Below are 20551 nucleotides of genomic sequence, written 5' to 3'. Positions count from 1 at the left end.
GGAAACCCCGTCTCTACTAAAAAATACAAAAAACTAGCCGGGCGAGGTGGCGGGCGCCTGTAGTCCCAGCCACTCGGAGGCTGAGGCAGGAGAATGGCATAAACCCGGGAGGCGGAGCTTGCAGTGAGCTGAGATCCGGCCACTGCACTCCAGCCCGGGCGACAGAGCGAGACTCCGTCTCAAAAAAAAAAAAAAAAAAAAAAAGAGATGGGGTCCCAATATTTTGCCCAGGCTGGTCTTGAACTCCTGGGCTCAAGTAACCTGCCCACCTTGGCCTCCCAAAGTGCTGGGATTACAGGCACGAGCCATCGTGCCCTGCGTATATCCAAATATTTCTTTGAAAATCTCATGGATGTGCACCTTCTTCATTGCTATTACCCTGTTTAATCCAGGTCTTCTACAAGAAACTCATTTCCTTTCCCCACCCTTTCTTCAATCCACTCTGCTGACAGCAGTAAAAGCTGCTCCTAAACAGTATTTTTTATTACATCACTTATGCTCTCGTTCTAGAACTCCCTAGGGCAACTTACTATTACTTTCTTCAAAATCTTCATTGAGTAAATCAGATTAAGAAAGAAAAGGCTGGGCACGGCGGCTCATGCCTGTAATCCCAGCACTTTGGGAGGCCGAAGCAGGTAGATCACCAGGTCAGGAATTCAAGAGCAGTCTGGCCAAGATGGTGAAACCTTGTCTCTACTAAGAATACAAATATTAGCAGGGTGTGGTGGCGTGTGCCTGTAATCCCAGCTGCTTGGGAGGCTAAGGCAGAGAACTGCTTGAACCCGGGAGGCGGAGGTTGCAGCGAGCCAAGATCGCACCACTGCACTCCAGCCTGGGCGACAGAGCGGGACTCCATCTCCAAAAAAAAAAGAAAGAAAAAACTGTACACTTCAAAGGGTGAATTCAATTATATCTCAACAAAATTGTCATAAAGGAAGGACAGGAGACAGGGAGGGAGAAAAAGGACAAAAGGGCCTGGGAGGACGGGATAAACTCCCTAAACGTTTCTCTACAAAGTAACACTTTATTCTGTACCACTTTGGGCATTCTGAAGAGTTCAATGACTTGGAGCACCCACACAGCTGTCAGAAGGTCATCTGACCTCCCAGTGACCACTTCTAGTGATGATGAAGCATTACTTTGTGAAACTGTTCTTCCATCAAATGGATATAGCTTTATTCTTCTTTTTTTTTTTTTTGGAGAGTGTCTCGCCTTGTCGCCTAAGCTGTAGTGCAGTGGCACAATCTCGGCTCACTGCAAGCTCCACCTCCCGGGTTCACGCCATTCTCCTGCCTCAGCCTCTCAAGTAGCTGGGACCACAGGCAGCCGCCACCACACCCGGCTAATTTTTTGTACTTTTAGTAGAGACAGGGTTTCACCGAGGTCTCGATCTCCTGACCTCGTGATCTGCCCGCCTTGGCCTCCCAAAGTGCTAGGATTACAGGTGTGGGCCACCGCGCCCGGCTGGATATAGCTTTTTTCAAAAATCCATTCCTCCTTGCAGCCAAAATTTAAAACCCTAATATTTATGCTGTTTCCAGTGTTTGCTCTCCAAAAACAATACTAACAAAGAAAGAAAAAAGGAAAAATCACCTTCAACATGGCTGTCCATCAAATACATAAGAGTATAATTAAAATGTTGCAAGTCTTCTCTCTGCTTGAGTTCCTTCAGCCATTTCTTATAAAGCATGGTTTCTAGGCACCTCCTATACTCTTCTGGGCATAACAGAGCACTCAAAACAGATGTCAAGTTCCAGAGGGTGGTACGATTGTAAATGTTAAAAAAACGAAACTACGACCTCCACTGATTAACATTTATGTAACTAAAAACTAAACCCATTTTCTGATTTATTTTGCACAATAAAAAGTAGGACCCCCAAATTATATTTAAGATGCTATCTGCAAATTTGTTGTAAATTAGCAAATCTCTAAAAATAATTTTATTTCACTGAGAAGAGATAACACACTACACTGCACTGTGAAATCCAAAAACACAGAGGAAAATAGAAAGTGAGAGAGAGACTGCAATTATCTGGCATACTACGCCCTTATTTCTTCATATAAGCCCTATCTCATATTTGTGCAACATTTTTATTAGATCTGCTGAATTATTTTTCATAATACTTCACTACATTCCAGATAAGCAAACTTACCAACTGTAAAAGCACATTTCCCATACCAACTTAAATACCTTCACATATGATCAAGACCCGATAAATGCGTAGTTCAAATTTCTGTAAGCCATAGATGTACAAATTTTGCTTCTCAAAATGATTATTAACTCCCCAAAAGGAACATTATCCATTTTATATTTGATTTCATTTTCTCATGGCACTCTGCATAGTGCCTTTAACATATTCCCCTTCTGAAACAACAAAAAAGATTAAACTGATCTGGGAAATAAACAAGGATGCCAATTTATCTACATCTCCTTGTTAAAACAGAATTATCAAAAAGAAAATTTAAACAATAATCTGAGACATAGATCCCAAATTTTAAGATCAGACTTTAAATGACAGTGAAACAACTAGCAACCTCATGAAAAAGTTTATTTAAGGCCGGGAGCAGTGGCTCACACCTGTAATCCCAACACTTTGGGAGGCCAAGGTCGGCGGATCACCTGAGACCAGAAGTTTGAGATCAGCCTGCCCAACATGGCGAAACATCATCTCTACTAAAAATACAAAAAATTAGCCGGGTGTGGTGGCGTGCACTTGCAGTTACAGCTACTCAGGAGGCTGAGGCAGGAGAATCCCTTGAACCTGGGAGGTGGAGGCTGCACTGAGCCAAGATCGCACCATTGCACTCCAGGCTGAGCAACAAGAGGAAAACTCTGTCTCAAAAAAAAAAAAAAAATTTTATTTAATGGCAAATAATAATGGCTTTTACCATATGGAAAATCAAGGTACGACCTAAAATTACATAAATGTTAATAGTCAAAAGTCTCCAAATAACGAGAAAAAAAAGACACAGAATTACATGAGGTTATCTTTCTGCATTTCTGAACTAGAAATTCTCTTGATTCCTAAGTAAATGAGAATCACAAAAATCAGACTCCAAAAAGAAAAGAAACACACAAGGCAAAAAAACATTAAATTCACCTGCCACCCTATAATATTAAACAGTATTTTGTTCACACAAAATTTCAATGACAGTGCTTTAAGTAATTATTTTTAAAATAAGCTTCCAACTAAATTCAACATATAGAATTACTTCAAGGCATAATCAAAAAATAAGTATGATGATAATCTGGTTAAATGTTGTTTAGAATAAAAAAATATAAATCATCCAGTCTTTTTTTGGGGGGGGGGGACGGAGTCACGCCCTGTCGCCCAGGCTGGAGTGCAGTGGCGCGATCTCGGCTCACTGCAAGCTCTGCCTCCCGGGTTCATGCCATTCTCTTGCCTCAGCCTCCCGAGTAGCTGGGACTACAGGTGCCCACCACCACGCCCGGCTAATTTTTTGTATTCTTAATAGAAACTTGGTTTCACCATATTAGCCAGGATGATCTCGATCTCCTGACCTCGTGATCCGCCCGCCTTGGCCTCCCAAAGTGCTGGGATTGTAGGCGTGAGCCGCCGCGCCCGGCCACATCCAAAGTCTTAGTAGCTCTGCAGTTCCACCAAGCTCACAGCTAGGTTTTCATTCTTCGTCAAACACACGCTAAAAACCTTCCTTACTCCCAATTTTAAAAAAGAAAAAGCCTTCCCTTTTAAATACATACTATTCTAACTCTCCAACTAGCAGTATCTGAAAGTTCAGTAACAAAAGAAGGATGAGACAGAAAAATTGCTGAGTATTTATATTAGAAACATCTTCTAAAAGAACTCCATAATAAAGAATCGCACATATCAAGCCGTTATAAGCAAATGTGTTTTTACATTTGATAGGATCCTAGAACAAGACCTCTATGGTCCAATCAGACCAAATATTTAGAACGGACCTAAATCCCCAGTCTCAAACTGAAATGGGGAAACTATTTAATTACTGTAAATCCTATTAAACCAATCTTCTTTATAAAGTGGAAGATGCCTGACCTCTGAGGGCTATGGAGGGTATAATGAATGCAGAGTTTAATTAGGCCCCACTGCTGGCTGACTATAATCTATTAATTAGCATTCTCTGTCTCTGCATCTCATTGCAGTGTTTCACTTTACTTTAAAATTGCACCCTTCGTTTTTTGGACCAAAGTGATACAATTTTAGGATTGTGTAGTAATTACAGTGGGTATAGGAAGAATATGTCGCTGCCAGCACTGGCGTTTAATTAGGGCAAGGGGTGGAATCTAGATAAGGCGGTGTTCACCATTCTTCAGCACATATGGGTTTTTTGGCATGAAAATCCTGTGGACTGTTGCACTGGAACTGAACTGAAGGATTCAGAAGATTGAAATATTTTGCCTTTGAATGCAGACTGTACTTAGGATATTACATATTTTCCACACAGCTTCTGAAGTATAGGCATAAACAATTGCTTCAATTATTTCAAAATGAACAAGTACGCCAATAACTTTTTTCATTAAAATTGACATTTCTGAGTCACTTCATAATAAAAACCATCTTAGTGAGGGGCATAGTTTCAGCATCACCAACAAGGTATAATGGTGACTAGCTAATTCCAGGTATAATGGTGATAAATCCAGTAACTTCAAATCTACTCTAAATTTGATACATATACACACACACGTATAATCTTATACACACATATACTGTCAATCCATTCTTGAAAAGTCGAGCCTTCAAAATGAAATGTTTATTCACATGCAATATTTCCACAATATTTATTAATTCTTTTAAATTTTTCTTTCTTTCTTTCTTTAAGAAACAAGGTCTCACTATGTTGCCCAGGCTGGACTCAAACTCCCGGACTCAAGGGATTCTCCTGCCTCAGCCTCCTCAGTAGCTAAGACTACAGGCATGTACCGCCATACCCAGCTCACAATATTTCTTATAATAAAAAATTATGTCTCAGCCACTTTTCAATTAAACTATTTTTTATTAACAATACATTTGAAATTGTATAATATTCAAATACGATATACTATGATAATTATCTAAATACATATAAACAATCTCATATTTGGGCACTAGTATACACCAGTACATACTCCAAATTCACCAATCTCGTTTTTACCAAGAAAAAAAAAAAAGAACCCAATACTACCCCTAAGAGTACAGACACAGTTTCCAAGACCTAGGTTATATTGATACTTAACCACAAAACTAAAGAAAGCAAACTCATTTTTTTCTCCTGATATTTACAACTCGATACCAAACTATAAAAACAGAATTTAGGTGGGGCATGGTGACGCATGCCTGTATCCCAACACTTTGGGAGGCTTAGGCGGGCAGATCACCTGAGGTCAGGAGTTCGAGACCAGCCTGGCCAACATGGTAAAATCCCGTCTCTACTAATATACAAAAAATTAGCTGGGCATGGTGGCACGTGCCTGTAATCCCAGCTACTTGAGAGGCTGAGGCAGGGGAATCGCTTAAACCCAGGAGGTAGAGGTTGCAGTGAACTGAGGTCACGCCACTGCACCCCAGCCTGGTGACAGAGCAAGACTCCGTCTAAAAAAAAAAAAAAAAAATACAAAAATTAGCCGAGCATGGTGGCACATGCCTATAATCCTGGCCACTTGGGAGGCTGAGGCAGAAGAATCGCTTGAACCCGGGAGGAAGAGGTTCCAGTAAGCCGAGATTGTGCCACTGCACTCCAGCCTGGGCAACACTGAGACTCCATCTCAAAAAAAAAAAAAAGGCTGGGTGCGGTGGCTCATGCCTGTAATCCCAACACTTTGGGAGGCCAAGGCAGGTGGATTACCTGAGGTCGAGAGTTCGAGACTGGCCTGGTCAACGTGGTGAAACCCGTCTCTACTAAAAATACAAAAACTTGGCTGGGTGTGACGGCTCACACCTGTAATTCCAGCACTTTGGGAGGCCGAGGTGGGCAAATCACGAGGTCAGAAAAATTGAGACCATCCTGACTAACACAGTGAAACTCCATCTCTACTGAAAATATAAAAAATTAGCTGGGCGTGGTGGCAGGCGCCTGTAGTCCCAGTTACTCGGGATGGCTGAGACAGGAGAATGGCGTTAACCCGGGAGACAGAGCTTGCAGTGAACCGAGATCACACCACTGCACTCCAGCCTGAGCAACAGAGCGAGACTCCATCTCAAAAACAAACAAACAAACAACAACAAAAAAAAATTAGCATAATATGGCATACAGGCATGATGGCACACGCCTGTAATCCCAGCTACTCCAGAGGCTGAGACAGGAGAATCACTTGAACCCTGCAGACGGAGGCTGCAATGAGCCAAGATTGCGCCATGCACTCCAGCCTGGGTGACACAGCGAGACTCTGTCTCAAAACAATAACGACTTAAAAAACAACTGAGAATGTACTATTATTTTGTATTTAGGAATGATTTTTTTTGGTGTTGTACTTCAACTGACAAATTCAACTAATTTACTTGGTAGTGCAATGCAAATTAAAAACTAAAGTCAGTATTGTACCGACAACTCAAAAATGTCAACTGAAGAAACTGTACTTCACTGTTCTGCTGTCATATATCATTTGAACATTTATCTGGTGCATCAAAGATTCACAAGGTGAGGAGACATCAAAATCACCTGGAGGGCTCTTTTTAACTAAACATATCTAAAATTTTAAACACCCTTTTCCCCTACACACGCCCCATCCACTGAGGGTCCCTGTCACAGTTAATGATCATTATGAACAGGAGTAGGTCACATCCCTGAGATGTAAAGTGGAAGAATAAAGGATGAGACACACTGAGCAAATGGTCCCTTGTTTCTTCCCCTTTCTTTTATGGTTGAGCTCAAAAGTGCCACAACAGAACCATCATAAATTGACAAACAGGCAACAGACAAGTTTAAGAATTAGATTGATACCTGGTGCAGTGGCTCATGCCCTTAATCCCAGCACTTTGGGAGGCCAAGGCGGGCAGATCATGAGGTCAGGAGTTCAAGACCAGCCTGGCCAACATGGTGGAACTCCATCTTTACTAAAATACAAAAATTAGCCAGGTGTGGTGGGGGGCACCTATAATCCCAGCTACTCAGGAGGCTGAGGCCAGAGAACTGCTTGAACCGGGACCCAGGAGGCAGAGGTTGCAATGAGCCAAGATCGCATCACTGCACTCCAGCCTGGGCTACGGAGCGAGACTCTGTCTCAAAAAAAAAAGAGAAAGAATTAGATTAGATTTACTAAATTCTAAAGATCGCAAGAGTGGTTTCTCATCAGAACCACCAGAGAAGCTTGTTCAAAACATAAGTTCCTGGACCCCATCTCCAGAGACTGTACTTAGCTGGTATGAAGGAAGGCCTGGCAATCTCTGTTTTAACCAAATATGCCTGTTGATGTTGACGTTTCTGAGCCAGCATTTAAGAACCCTGTCCTTAATTTTAGACTCCATCAGTGCGGTCTATTTGAGCTTTTTTCTTTCTTTACACATTCTTAAAGTCTTAACGACTCAAACTCAAAGAACTTCCTAAGGAATATTTTTTAAAGGACAATTTCTCTTCTTTAAAGAAGCTAAGTCTCTAAGAAAGAGATTTAAGTATATTAAAATATTCAAATTTTGAGTAGTGACAACTTTAATAACTGATTAAAAAGTAAAAGCAAAGTAGTTTGAAGTCATAATGTATCTGAGAAAGACTAAATCATAATTTCTAATTACTTAGATATCTGATTCAAATGAATTCAAGGTTTAGTTTTTAATTTGTGTTGTAATACCAAGTAAATTTGAAGAATTTTAGCCCTGTGATATTAACTAGACTAACAATAGAATAGTAGGAGGCATTAAAAATGATGATTTAGATACATATTAGAGGCCTTTAATATACAGTAGAAATGTTGTTAGCTAAAAAAAGATCACAACATAATACCAACAGTATTCCATTCAGGTAAATCTGTTATGTGTATATGCATACACGTATTTCAGTAAAGAGAAATGTCAAAATGCTAACGGTGGAATAGCAAAGTTGTCAGTAGATGGGAAGATCTGGAATATATTTTGCTTTCATATCTATGCTTTTCTGTTTTATATTTATGAACAGAAAAAATGAGCTATTTTTATTGCTGAAAATGTGTCTGGAGCTTTAACATACAAAATGTAATGTAACTAGAGATCTTCAAGTAGCCAAAACAGTAGATCTGAGTATCTGGACTGCATATTAGTAAGAATGGTAAGACAATCGACAGAAATCTTAAATTAGATTTACAGCCATATGTTGCTTAACGACAGAGATACGTTCTGAGAAAGGCGATTTCATCATTGTGCAAAGATCAAGTGGACTCATACAAATGCATCTGGTCCAGCCTACCACACACCTAGGACATAGGATATAGCCTACTGCTTCTAGGCTACAAACCTGTACGGCATGTTACTGTACTAAAAACTGTAGGCAACTATAACACAATGGTAAATATTTGTGTATCTAAACACCTCTAAGCATAGAAAAGATACAGTGAAAACACTGTATTATAATCTTTGTTTTGTTTTTAAAGACAGGGTCTCACGCTGTCACCCAGGCTGGAGTACAGTGGCCCAATCTCGACTCACTGTGGCCTCGACCTCCCAGGCTCAGGTGATCCTCCTGCCTCAGCCTCCCAAGTAGCACAGGCACCCACCACCAAACTCAGCTAATTTTTTTCTATTTTTTGCAGAGACAGGGTTTCACCATTTTGCCCAGGCTGGTCTCGAACTCCTGGACTCAACTAATCCGCACCCCCTCAGCCTCACAAAGTGCGGGGAGTACAGGTGCGAGCTACCACATCTGGTAATACTGCATTGTAACCTTATGGGACCATAGTCACACATTAGGTCCATCAGTGACCTAAACAGCTTTGTGTGGCAGATGACTCCTTCATCAGAGACACAGATAATTTCTGATTGCTTCTTTACTTCTTAGTATCATTTAAGAAGAATGCAGAAATTGACATCAATTGCTTTCTTTATAATTTTGATTAACCTAATCCAAAAAGAAAGTGTAATACCAACAATGAGGTAGTTAATTAAATATTCTCCTTTTAAGAGTATAAGACAGCTTTTTTAAGAAGGAAAAAAATTCAAGCTTGCAAGTTTAAGAAAACTTCTAAAAGTACACACAACTTGCACCACAGGGGAAAAATATGTGAAGAGAGAAAAATTCTAAAAGTCTTTTAAACAAAAAGTACGGGCTGGGCATGGTGGCTCATACCTATATTCCCAGCACTTCGGGAGGCCGAGGCAGGTGGATCACCTGAGGTCAGGAGTTTGAGATCAGCCTGGCCAACACAGTGAAACCCCGTCTCTAATAAAAATACAAAAATTAGCCAGGCGTGGGAGTAGGCACCTGTAATCCCAGCTACTCAGGAGTCTGAGACAGGAGAATCACTTGAACCTGGGAGGTGGAGGTTGCGGTGAGCCAAGATTGCATCACTGCTTTCCAGCCTGGGAGACAGAGCAAGACTCTTGTCTCAAAAAAAACAAAAACAAAAACAAAAAAGTATGTTTAACATTTTAACTGGTAGAGCCTGAATATGATTTGTTCACATCTTTGGAGTCATCAGCTTCCTCACTGAATGTGACGTGGCTACCACCAAACACTTCAACTATAACCTGGAGGAGCACAGAAAATAAGTGAATATTTCCTGTAGCTAATGTGACAGCACTTAGCTCTCAAACTGCAAAGCCCCATGACGATAAAGCCCAGTCATCTCACTGAATTTCTACCAGCAAACAACACACCAGGTTGCCTTTCCTCTACCTTAAATGTAGAGAATTAAACAACAAAAAGCTACAAAAGCATCCTGAAGTTAAACTTTCATGAATGGCAACAAAATGAATAGACATTGTTCGTACTTAATAAATACATCATCAACATTAACCTTTTTTTTTTGAGACAGAGTCTCACGGTGTCACCCCAGACTGGAGGGCAGTGGCAGGATCTCAGCTCACTGCAACCTCTGCCTCCCAGGTTCAGGTGATTCTCCTGCCTCAGCCTCCTTAGAAGCTGGGATTACAGGCACACACCATCATGCCTGGCTAATTTTTGTATTTTTAGTAGAGTCGGGGTTTCACCGTGTTGCCAGGCTGGTCTCAAACTCCTGACCTCAATGATCTGCCCACCTCGGCCTCCCAAGTGCTGGAATTACAGGTGTGAGCCACCACACCCGGCCAATATTAACTCTTTAAAAGTAATTTCTGTTCTCAGCTGACAACACTGGATTTATCTTGTGATAGTCATTTTGTTTTGTTTTTAGGAATGACTTTTTGACATCATGACAAATCTTAATGGTATACCTTACACCTAAGTTACCTAGTCTAACTACATTTGGTAATAGATATTACAGTGTGTGGCAAAATTATAACCTCAGAAGAATTGAAAAAAAAAAAAAAGATAACATATGCTGAAAGGAAAGACACGAAGAGAAACAGAAACCAGAGAAAAGAACCAAGCAAGAATGGAAGCAAGCAGACATGGGCAACTAGAAAAAAACAGGGCAGAGGACCAAATTTGGAAAGGGCTGAGAAATGGAGGACACAAAATAGTAAAATAAATAGGAAAAAGGAAGATACATATACTACGAAGCGAAAAATCTAGGAAAAGGCGAGGGGAAAAAAGCTATTTCATTTACACACATGAATTCAGCCAATAAAGTTAAACACATATGTAGAACTTACCTGGTTTTCCTCCTGTACAACTCTGTACTGTTCCTTCCAAATGGTGATTTTGGAAGCTTCATCTTTTCTCAGGGCTCGTTCTTTCTTCAGCTCTGGGCTCCAGAAGGTCTTGATGCTATTCATTGAAGAACTCAATTTGCTCTCCTTCACTTCCACATCCTTCCGCAAGAGATCATTTTCCCTTAATACTTCCTTCAGCTGTGTCTGCAGATCCATGATGGTGTTATCTCTCGCCTGGCGAAGGGAGTGAGGTACAGTGGATGCCATACTCACAGGAGGGAGGTGATGTTCTCCGAATGCTATGGTGTCACTGGCAACCCCACTGCTAGCTATGTTGGGGCTACTGCCCATAGCAGTCATCCGAACACCGTAAGGTAGACGTCCCCCAGAACGGCCAAGTGTCATGGTGCTTTTAGGTGTTTCTGAACCCACATTTTCATGGTCACTGAGATACATAGGGCCAGAGGTGGCATAGGCAGCATTTAAAGATTGTATATTTTCCATTGAAAGGGTTTTCCCACTGCCACCTCCAACACTGCTTCCCGAACTCCCTCCTGTACTATTGGTTCGACGATGACCCAAGCGAGGGGAACGTGGAAGCCTGGGTGAACGCCCAGGGCTCTGGTTGCTCGGTTCCACCTTCCCAACAGAGCGAGCACTTCCATACATGGTTGCAAGGTCAGAAAAAGTGTAAAGCAGAAAATCAACAACAACAATGAAAAATGGGAACTTTGTGAGGTGTCTCTATGGCTGTTAGTCGGTTTAAGGTTAACCAGAGGAAGGTCACCAGCTGTCCAATCTTGAAGAAGTATCTTACACCATATCTGTAACGAAAAGATCACACATTAAATCCTCCAATAATAAATATTTACCTTCTCAGAAACTTTCCATTACCCCCACTTAAAGATCTACCCCTTCTACCATGTATTTACTCAGGCATTCAGAATGTGATTACAGGATAATGTAATTCACAGTAAACAATAGTTTAGAGATATTTTAGTTTGTTTGTTTTTTTTTTGAGACGGAGTCTCGCTCTGTCGCCCAGGGTGGAGTGCAGTGGCTGGATCTCAGCTCACTGCAAGCTCCGCCTCCCGGGTTTACGCCATTCTCCTGCCTCAGCCTCCCGAGTAGCTGGACTACAGGCACCCGCCACCTCGCCAGGCTAGTTTTTTTTTTGTATTTTTAGTAGAGACGGGGTTTCACTGTGTTAGCCAGGATGGTCTCGATCTCCAGATATTTTAGATGTCTCAAAACTGAATGCTGAAAACATACCATGCAACTGGAAAACAAACAAACAAAAAAAAAAGTGCCAGGTGCAATGGCTCATGCCTATAATCCCAGCACTTTGGGAGGCCAAGGTAGGAAGATTGCTTGAGGCCAGGAGTTCAAGACCAACCTGGGATACATAGCAAGACCCTGTCTCTACAAAAAAGAAAAAGAAAAAAAACAAGTAGTATAAAGACTGACAAGGAAAAGATTAAAATCAATGTCTGAATATATGATTTTCTAACTGAAAACCCAAGATAATCAACTGACAAGTTATTAGAATAACAGAACTCAACGAGCTAGTCAGACTCAGTATCAATATATAAATTTCAATATTTTCATGTATAAATCAATAGTAACAACTAGAAAATGCAGTTTTTAATTTAAAAGAAATGTTAAATCCCATTCACAACAGCAACAAAACCATAAAAGTACTTTGATACAAATCAACAAAAATGTACAAGCATTTTGGGGGAAAAAACTAAAACTTTACTGAAAGACATAAAAGAACATCTAAACAAAAGAAAAGTTAACTGTGTTCATGGACAAGAAGATAAACACTGTTAAGATTCAGTTCTTCCCCAACTAGTTAGCACAATCTCAATGAAAAATCTCTACAGGATTTTGCTAACCAGCTGTAGATTCCTTCCTTTCACAGGTGTTGAAGGATTTTTCAAGTAACTGACAAACTGACTCTAAAATTAAATGGAGAGTAAAGATACAAGAGTAACCAAACAATTTAAAACAGATGAACAAAGAAGGAAAACAGCCCTCAACAGCAAGATAAATTACAAATCCGTAATTCTTTATTTGTACTGCAAAAATCAAAAAAGCTCTGAAAGTAAGTTTTTCCTTTTAACTCATCTAGCAGCAAAACTGGACCTGACCCGAGCTTACTTACTGTTTATATATATCCCACATAGTGTGACTTCATATACTTCATTAAGAAAACAACGTGTGTGATTACTGGATACTACATAATGCCCACTAAGTATTACTGGAAAAAATTCCTGACAATAAAACCACATCTGACCTGCAAGGTTTCTCATCAAGTATTGTAGCCTTGTAAAACTATAGTAATGAAAACTGTATAGTACTAGCCCAAAAACAGGGTCTACATTATATGTGGGAATTTAATATATGTTAAAAGTAATATTTCGAAACAGTGAGTGATATGGTTTGGCTGTGTCCCCACCCAAATCTCACCTTGAATTGTAATAATCTTCCCGTGTCAAGGGTGGGACCAGGTGTACTTAACTGAATCATGGGAGCGGCTTCCCCTCTACTGTTCTTGTGGTATTAAGTCTCATGGGATCTGATCGTTTTATAAATGGGAGTTCCCCTGTACAAGTTCTCTTGCCTGTCCCTATGTAAGACATAAGTTTGCGCCTCATTCGCCTTCTGCCATGATTGTGAGGTCTCCCCAGCCATATGGAACTGAGAGTCCATTAAACCTCTTTCCTGGCAGGGTGCGGTGGCTCATATCTGTAATCTCAGCACTTTGGGAGGCCAGGGAGGGTATATCACCTGACGTCAGGAGTTCGAGACCAACCCTATCAACACGGCAAAACCCCATCTCACTAAAAGCACAAAAATTAACCGAGCATGGTGGCAGGTGCCTGTAATCCCAGCTACTCAGGAGGCTGAGGCATGAGAAGCTTGAACCCAGGCGGCGGACACTGCAGTGAGCCAAGATCGCGCCACTGCACTCCAGTGTGGGTGACAAGAGCAAGACTCTGTCTCAATAAAAATAAATAAATAAATAAACTTTTCCTTTTTAAATTACCTAGTCTCAGGTATGTCTGTATTAGCAGCACGAGAACAGACATTAACAGTGAGGAAATGAAAAATCACTCAATACATGAGGTTTAAATAATTGTTGCTCTTCGAGAAAAATTAAGTATACTCGTCTTCACATAGTACACCAAAATAAATTCCATATACGTTAAAGATATAAATTTTTTAAACCATTAAAAGTACTACAAGAAAATTTTGAAGAACATCCTTGTGGACTTGAGTTAGGAAAAGGCTTCTTAAATAAAAAACCAGAAGCAAAAACCATAAAGGAAAACAATACACTTAATTATGTCAAAATGACAAAGTATTATACCAAAAAATGCTGTAAATAAAATTAAAAGATAAACCAAAAGCTAGGTAAAAAATACAGTCAACATAGTATAATGATCTGTAAACAGAGTATGTAAAGAATTCCTATATGGGAAATGCCAATTTTGAAACAGCAATAATTACAGGGAAGGAAACTTGTGTTATAAAGGGGAAAAATGTTTGTGGAGGCTTTAACTCAACTTATAAAGCTTTATACTCAAACGACCATAAAGCACCTGAGTTTCTTTTTCAAAATAGAAAACATGTTCATACTCTACAAGTATAATTAAAACAAATTTTAAAACCACAGGCAGTTGTCCCTTGGTATCTGCTGGGGACTGGTTCCAGCAGAACGCATCCAGATATCCAAGACCCTCGCAGACAACAGAAATCCCAGGCTGCTCAAGTCCCTGATTCAAACTGACAGAGTAATTGCATAAAACCTATGGACATCCTCCAGTATACTTTAAATCATCTCTAAACTACTTATAATACTTCATACAATGTAGATGCTATGTAAATCGTTGTCATACTTATTGTGTTTATTTTTATTATTTTTCCATGTTGTATTATTTTTTCCCAAGTTTTTTTTTTTCTCCCCATTTTTTTTTTTCAAGGTGACTTTAAAATTCCTTCTAAAGGCCGGGCGCGGTGGCTCAAGCCTGTAATCCCAGCACTTTGGGAGGCCGAGACGGGCGGATCACGAGGTCAGGAGATCGAGACCATCCTGGCTAACATGGTGAAACCCCGTCTCTACTAAAAAAATACAAAAAACTAGCCGGGCGAGGTGGCGGGCGCCTGTAGTCCCAGCTACCCAGGAGGCTGAGGCAGGAGAATGGCGTGAACCCGGGAGGCGGAGCTTGCAGTGAGCTGAGATCCGGCCACTGCACTCCAGCCCGGGCGACAGAGCAAGACTCTGTCTCAAAAACAAAAAAGAAAGAAAGAAAAAAAAAAATTCCTTCTAAATATTTTTGGTCCACAGTTGGCTAGTTCTGTGGATGCAGAACCCACTATACTACAGCTATCAACTTTATATACTTCTTTCAAAGACAATACAGATCTAAACTAGATCTCTTTGATTTCCTGGTATCATTTCAAAGAATTGGCTTAGGTCAAGTAACAACAGGCTTCAGCATATTAAACAATATTTTCCCAAAATCCATTGTTATGTAAATTGATTCTTACAAGTGTTTCTTCATTGAAAATAGTACCCAAATAAATCATATTGTCGAAAATAAGATTCTAAAGACAGTATCTATTCTGGTCAAACTCAAACAGGTTAAAAATCCTCAAAAATGTGAACACACAGGTGGTCTCATCTCTGTATTACTGAACCAGTAAACAAAGCCCAGGGCTAACAACAAACGAGACGGGAAATACACAGAACCTGACCCTTCAAGGAAAGACTCCAATCTCCCTGCATCTCAGAAATTGGTACGGCACACTGAGTTCAGAAATTGCAGTATTTTGTTAGTAACGTTACGAAATCCCTTTCCAGGACGAACCTAGCTCATGAAGTAAAAATTCCTTTTCAGGAGTAATCTGGACTGTAAAGTGGGTGACAGGTAGTAATCTACAAATCATTGCTTCAGATGAATTCTATTTCAAGATCGAAGAGGGATACAAAGTTTTTTCTTAAAGTAATTTGAATATTGCATAAAATAAGGGAGCCATTAATTATCTGGAATCCTTTCAATCATAACAAAAGCTAACATTTAGCGAGTGTGTGTTTCATATGCCAGGCACTGTACTATGAGTTTTATAAGATTTAATATTTACATTAAATATTCAATATTCATGTATAATTTAGTATTTTGTATGAATAAGACGGGTCCTGTCATTATTTCCATTTTACAGATAAAGTTGAGGCTTAGACGGCTTAAGTGACTTATCTAAAGACACACAGCTATTAAATGGTAGGGTCAAGATTTGAATTAAGGCAGCCTAATTCCAGATCCCTGGAGGCTGCTAACTATCATGCTTAACCACCATCATCTGCTGATGTTAACGTCTCAAGTGTCCACAGGATATTAAAGGTTCTCACAATTTTAAGGCAGTGCATCCTACTAATTTACCACTCTAAACTTTAGGTTACAGCTTAGATTTTCCCAGGTGTAGAACTCAAACAATCACTTATATCTTTCTATTAAGTAGGACAAAGTCTTTTTTAAAAGATGGAAGGCAGAACAAAATAAGTCAAACAATAAAATAATTCAGAAATGCAAGAGTTTCAGGAATCACACCATGAGAACTTTAAACTGCCACATTCACCAAAAAAAAAAAAAAAAAAAAAAAAAAAAATCCCACTCTGCCGCTGTGCCGAATTCTATTTCCACGTAGTGGAGGAACTAAATCACATTAAAGAGGCTAAGATCAGGCCGGGCGCGGTGGCTCAAGCCTGTAATCCCAGCACTTTGGGAGGCCGAGACGGGCGGATCACGAGGTCAGGAGATCAAGACCATCCTGGCTAACACGGTGAAACCCCGTCTCTACTAAAAATACATAAAACTAGCCGGGCGCGGTGGTGGCGCCTGTAGCCCCAGCTACTCGGGAGGGGCTGAGGCAGGAGAATGGCGTAAACCCGGGAGGCGGAGCTTGCAGTGAGCCGAGATCGCGCCACTGCACTCCAGCCTGGGCGACAGAGAAAAAAAAAAGGCTAAGATCCAATAACAAAAATTCACATTGTTTTCAACATCAGCAGGTGCACTCTAATATTCAAGTCACTTTCAAATCCAAAATGGTATTTCCAAGTGGAGTTTGTTATTTTCAGAACTATATTCATTTATAGGACAAGGGAAGGAATTCACCAGTTATATCTGAGGGAAGCCCTCATATAGCTTTTTAATCTCATGAGCTTCAGGGAAGACGGTGTTTTTAAAAATTTCTTTTTAAAAATATGGAATAGGCCGGGCGCGGTGGCTCAAGCCTGTAATCCCAGCACTTTGGGAGGCCGAGACGGGCGGATCACGAGGTCAGGAGATCAAGACCATCCTGGCTAACACGGTGAAACCCCGTCTCTACTAAAAATACAAAAAACTAGCCGGGCGAGGTGGCGGGCGCCTGTAGTCCCAGCTCCTCGGGAGGCTGAGGCAGGAAAATGGCGTGAACCCGGGAGGCGGAGCTTGCAGTGAGCTGAGATCCGGCCACTGCACTCCAGCCCAGACAGAGCCAGACTCCATCTCAAAAAAAAAAAAAAAGGAATAAAACCACAAAATAATAATTCTTGTACTTTAAACAATCTGACCAAAACTATGACCAAATAAGTCACAGAGTATGACTTCATTTATGTAAAATTCTAGATTTATTATGACAGAAATTTACTAAGTACATGACTAGGGACTGGGTAGAGGAAGGCATGGATCATAAAGGAGCAAGGGGAAACTTTTGGGGGTGACTGAAATGTTCTCTATTGTGTTTGGGACGGTGGTTTCACAGGCATGTATCTATGTTAAAACCGATCAAACTGTACACTTTAAATATGTGCAATGACTGTATATAAATTATACCACAAAAGTTTGGGGAAAATTGCACATATTTTAAACTCTTTCTCTAAATTAAGTCAAGAGAAACACCTTTAGTGATTGATTTATAAACCTAGAGTCCTGGTTGCTGCTAGAGAAAATCATGCAGCTGTTCAGTTTGATTTCCTACCTCAGCTGGGCCCGTGTTTCTCTCCCAGAGCCGCACAAGTCTCTTAGTTAGCTTCCTATGCAATATTTGTTATGGTGGGTTATTTCAAATCTCGGCCTTCTGCCTTGCACTTTCAGCAAATGACTTCATGTCATTTGAATGAATTGTGTCCCCTAATCCAAAATTCCTGAATTGAAGTCTTAACCCCCATACCTCAGAATGTGACCATATTTTAGATAGGGTCCTTAAAGAATTACGGTTCAAGGAGGGTACTGGGGTGGGCTCTAATCCAATATAACTAGTATCCTTATAAAAACAGATTAGGACACAGGCAAGCACAGAGGAAAGACCATGTAAAGACACCAGAAAATGGCCAGGTACAACCCAAAGAGATAGGCCTCCAGAAGAAACCAAGCAGGCCAACACCTTTGTCTCAGAATTCTAGTTTCCAGAATTATGAGAAAACAAATTATTGTGCCAGGCACGATGGCTCATGCCTGTAATCCCAACCCTGTGGGAGGCCACAATGGGTGGATCACCTGAGGTCAGAAGTTCAAGACCAGCCTGGACAGCATGGTGAAACCCTGTCACTACTAAAAATGCAAAAATTAGCTGGGCATGGTGGCGTGTGCCTGTAGTTCTAGCTACTCCGGAGGCTGAGGCAGGAGAATCCCTTGGACCCGGGAGGTGGAGGTTGCAGTGAACAGAGATGGCGCCACTGCACTCCAACCTGGGCGACAGAGCGAGACTCTGTCTTGGAACAAAAAAAAACAAGAAATTGTTGTTAAGCACATCATCAGTGGTCTTGTGTGTGGGGGTGGAGGGGTGGGAGATGTTTTGTGTTTTTGTTTGCTGAGACAGGGTCTCCTCTGTTACCCAGGCTGGAGTGTAGTGGTAGGATCACAGCTCCCCATAGCCTCAACCTCCCAGGCTCAAGCACTTCTCCCACCTCAGCCACCCGAGTAGCTGAGACTACAGGCAAGCACCAGCACACCCAGCTAATTTTTGTATTTTTGGTAGAGGTGGGGTTTCACCATGTTGCCCAGGCTGGTCTCGAACTCCTGGGCCCGAGGGATTCACCTGCCTCAGCCTCCCAAAGTACTGGGATTACAGGCGTGAGCCACCACACCCAGCTGATGGTACTTTCTTATGACAGCCCTACCAAATTTATATATCTCACCTCCTACATTAGAGAGAAACAGAGAAATCAAACAGGAACTATCTCAACTTCCTCTCACCACATGTTCATTTACAGCAACAACCATCCTTAACTTCCTCTATTCTGCTGGAAGTGGGCTACAGCTAATCCTTCCACATGGTACTTGAGTCCCTATTCCCTCTGGCTTCTCCAGAGAAACCTTAATGATCGCTTTTCCTCTCTAATGCCTTTTTAACTTTCGTCTATAAATACACCTTGTTTCTTAAGCACTCCCAATTTTTTGACACTCTCCTCTCTTGGTTTTTTTATATCATATGCTCTTTTCTTCTAACCCTCCTCCTCCTTTGTTTGTTCCTCCCTTAAATGTTTCTGATCTTCATCCCTATGTTATTCTCACACTACAATATCATCCTTAAGAAATCCTTTCTCCCTGCCTCCACCAGCTTAAAATAACATATGTACAACAGAGACTCCAAATTTACTACTTCTCCAGTACTTTTTTACTTCTCCTTTGAGAATCAGAACTATGTATTCCACTTCTGGACATCTTCACTTATACTCCTCACATGCACCTCAAACACACCTGCCCCCAAACTGAATTCCACATCAAGGTCTCCCCACTCCATAACCAAATCTGCTGATGCAGGGAAAAAAATAAAATAAAAAAAAAGAACATGGCGGTGGACAACATCTATTCAAATGAATAACATCAGCTGCTCAAGCCAGAGCCTGAGAGTCCTTCCGAAATCTTCATATTCCACATATACACATATTATCCAAAAAATACAATTCCTGTTTCTTTGATTTCCAGATACCTCTTAAATTGACCCTCTTCCTCCATTCCCACAATTAGTACCTTGGTTTATGCCATCCTCTCCTACCTGAATTAAAACAACTTTCTAACCTGACTGCCTGCCTCTAACCTCAGAGTCCTGCGTTAGTCCATTCTCAAGCTCTATGTAGAACTGCCCACAAGGCTGACTAATTTATAAAAGAAAGAGGTTTAATTGACTCACAGTTCTGCAGGGCTGGGGAGGCCTCAGGAAGCTTACAATCGTGGCAGAAGGGGAAGCAAACACATCCTCCTTCACATGGCAGCAGGAAGAAGTGCCAAGCAAAGGGGGAAAAGACCCTTATAAAACCATCAGATCCAGGCTTGGCGCGGTGGCTCACGCCTGTAATCCCAACACTTTGGGAGGCCAAGGTCGGTGGATCACTTGAGATCAGGAGTTCAAGACCAGCCTGGCCAACGTGGTGAAACCCTCTCTACTAAAAATACAAATATTACCCAGACATGCTCACTTGAACCCAGGAGGCAAAGGTTTCAGTGAGCCAAGATTATGCCACTGCATTCAGGCCTGGGTGACAGAGCAAGACTCTTGTCTCAAAAAAGAAAAAAAATATCAATCTCATAGGCACTCACTATCAGAACAGCATGGAGTAACCGACTCCATGATTCAGTTACCACCAGGTCCCTCCACAACATGTAGGGATTATGGGAACTACAGGATGAGATATCTGGGGACACAGTCAAACCATATCAGCCCCCTAATCAGTGTTTTTCAAACTTAGAATTATGACCCAATAGTAGGTTGTGAAATCAGCTTGATAAACTGCAACCAAGCTTATTTTCTTGTTTGTTTTAAATGAAATAAAATCACTAGATACCCTGAGCCAGAATCACCCAACACACTCT

At 41.0% G+C, this 20551-nt stretch overlaps 1 protein-coding gene across 4 annotated transcripts in view; it reads right to left on the bottom strand.

The window, feature by feature from the left end:
* Positions 1 to 20551, bottom strand: part of ERC1 (ELKS/RAB6-interacting/CAST family member 1) — a 545652-nt gene that overhangs the window by 490415 nt on the left and 34686 nt on the right. For 2 of the 4 annotated variants that reach the window (XM_023182988.1, XM_023182990.1), the window contains one exon: positions 10695 to 11518. In XM_023182988.1, coding sequence (XP_023038756.1) covers positions 10695 to 11363 — 669 coding nt within the window. In that variant the 5' untranslated portion in view covers positions 11364 to 11518. Of the gene's footprint in view, positions 1 to 10694; positions 11520 to 20551 lie in introns of those variants that run through there. The other 2 variants (XM_023182991.1, XM_023182989.1) reach the window with 2 other exon arrangements.

The sequence above is a fragment of the Piliocolobus tephrosceles genome, chromosome 10 (assembly GCF_002776525.5).
Source record: "Piliocolobus tephrosceles isolate RC106 chromosome 10, ASM277652v3, whole genome shotgun sequence".
Lineage (NCBI taxonomy): Eukaryota > Metazoa > Chordata > Mammalia > Primates > Cercopithecidae > Piliocolobus > Piliocolobus tephrosceles.
This window is presented reverse-complemented; position numbering and strand designations above follow the sequence as displayed.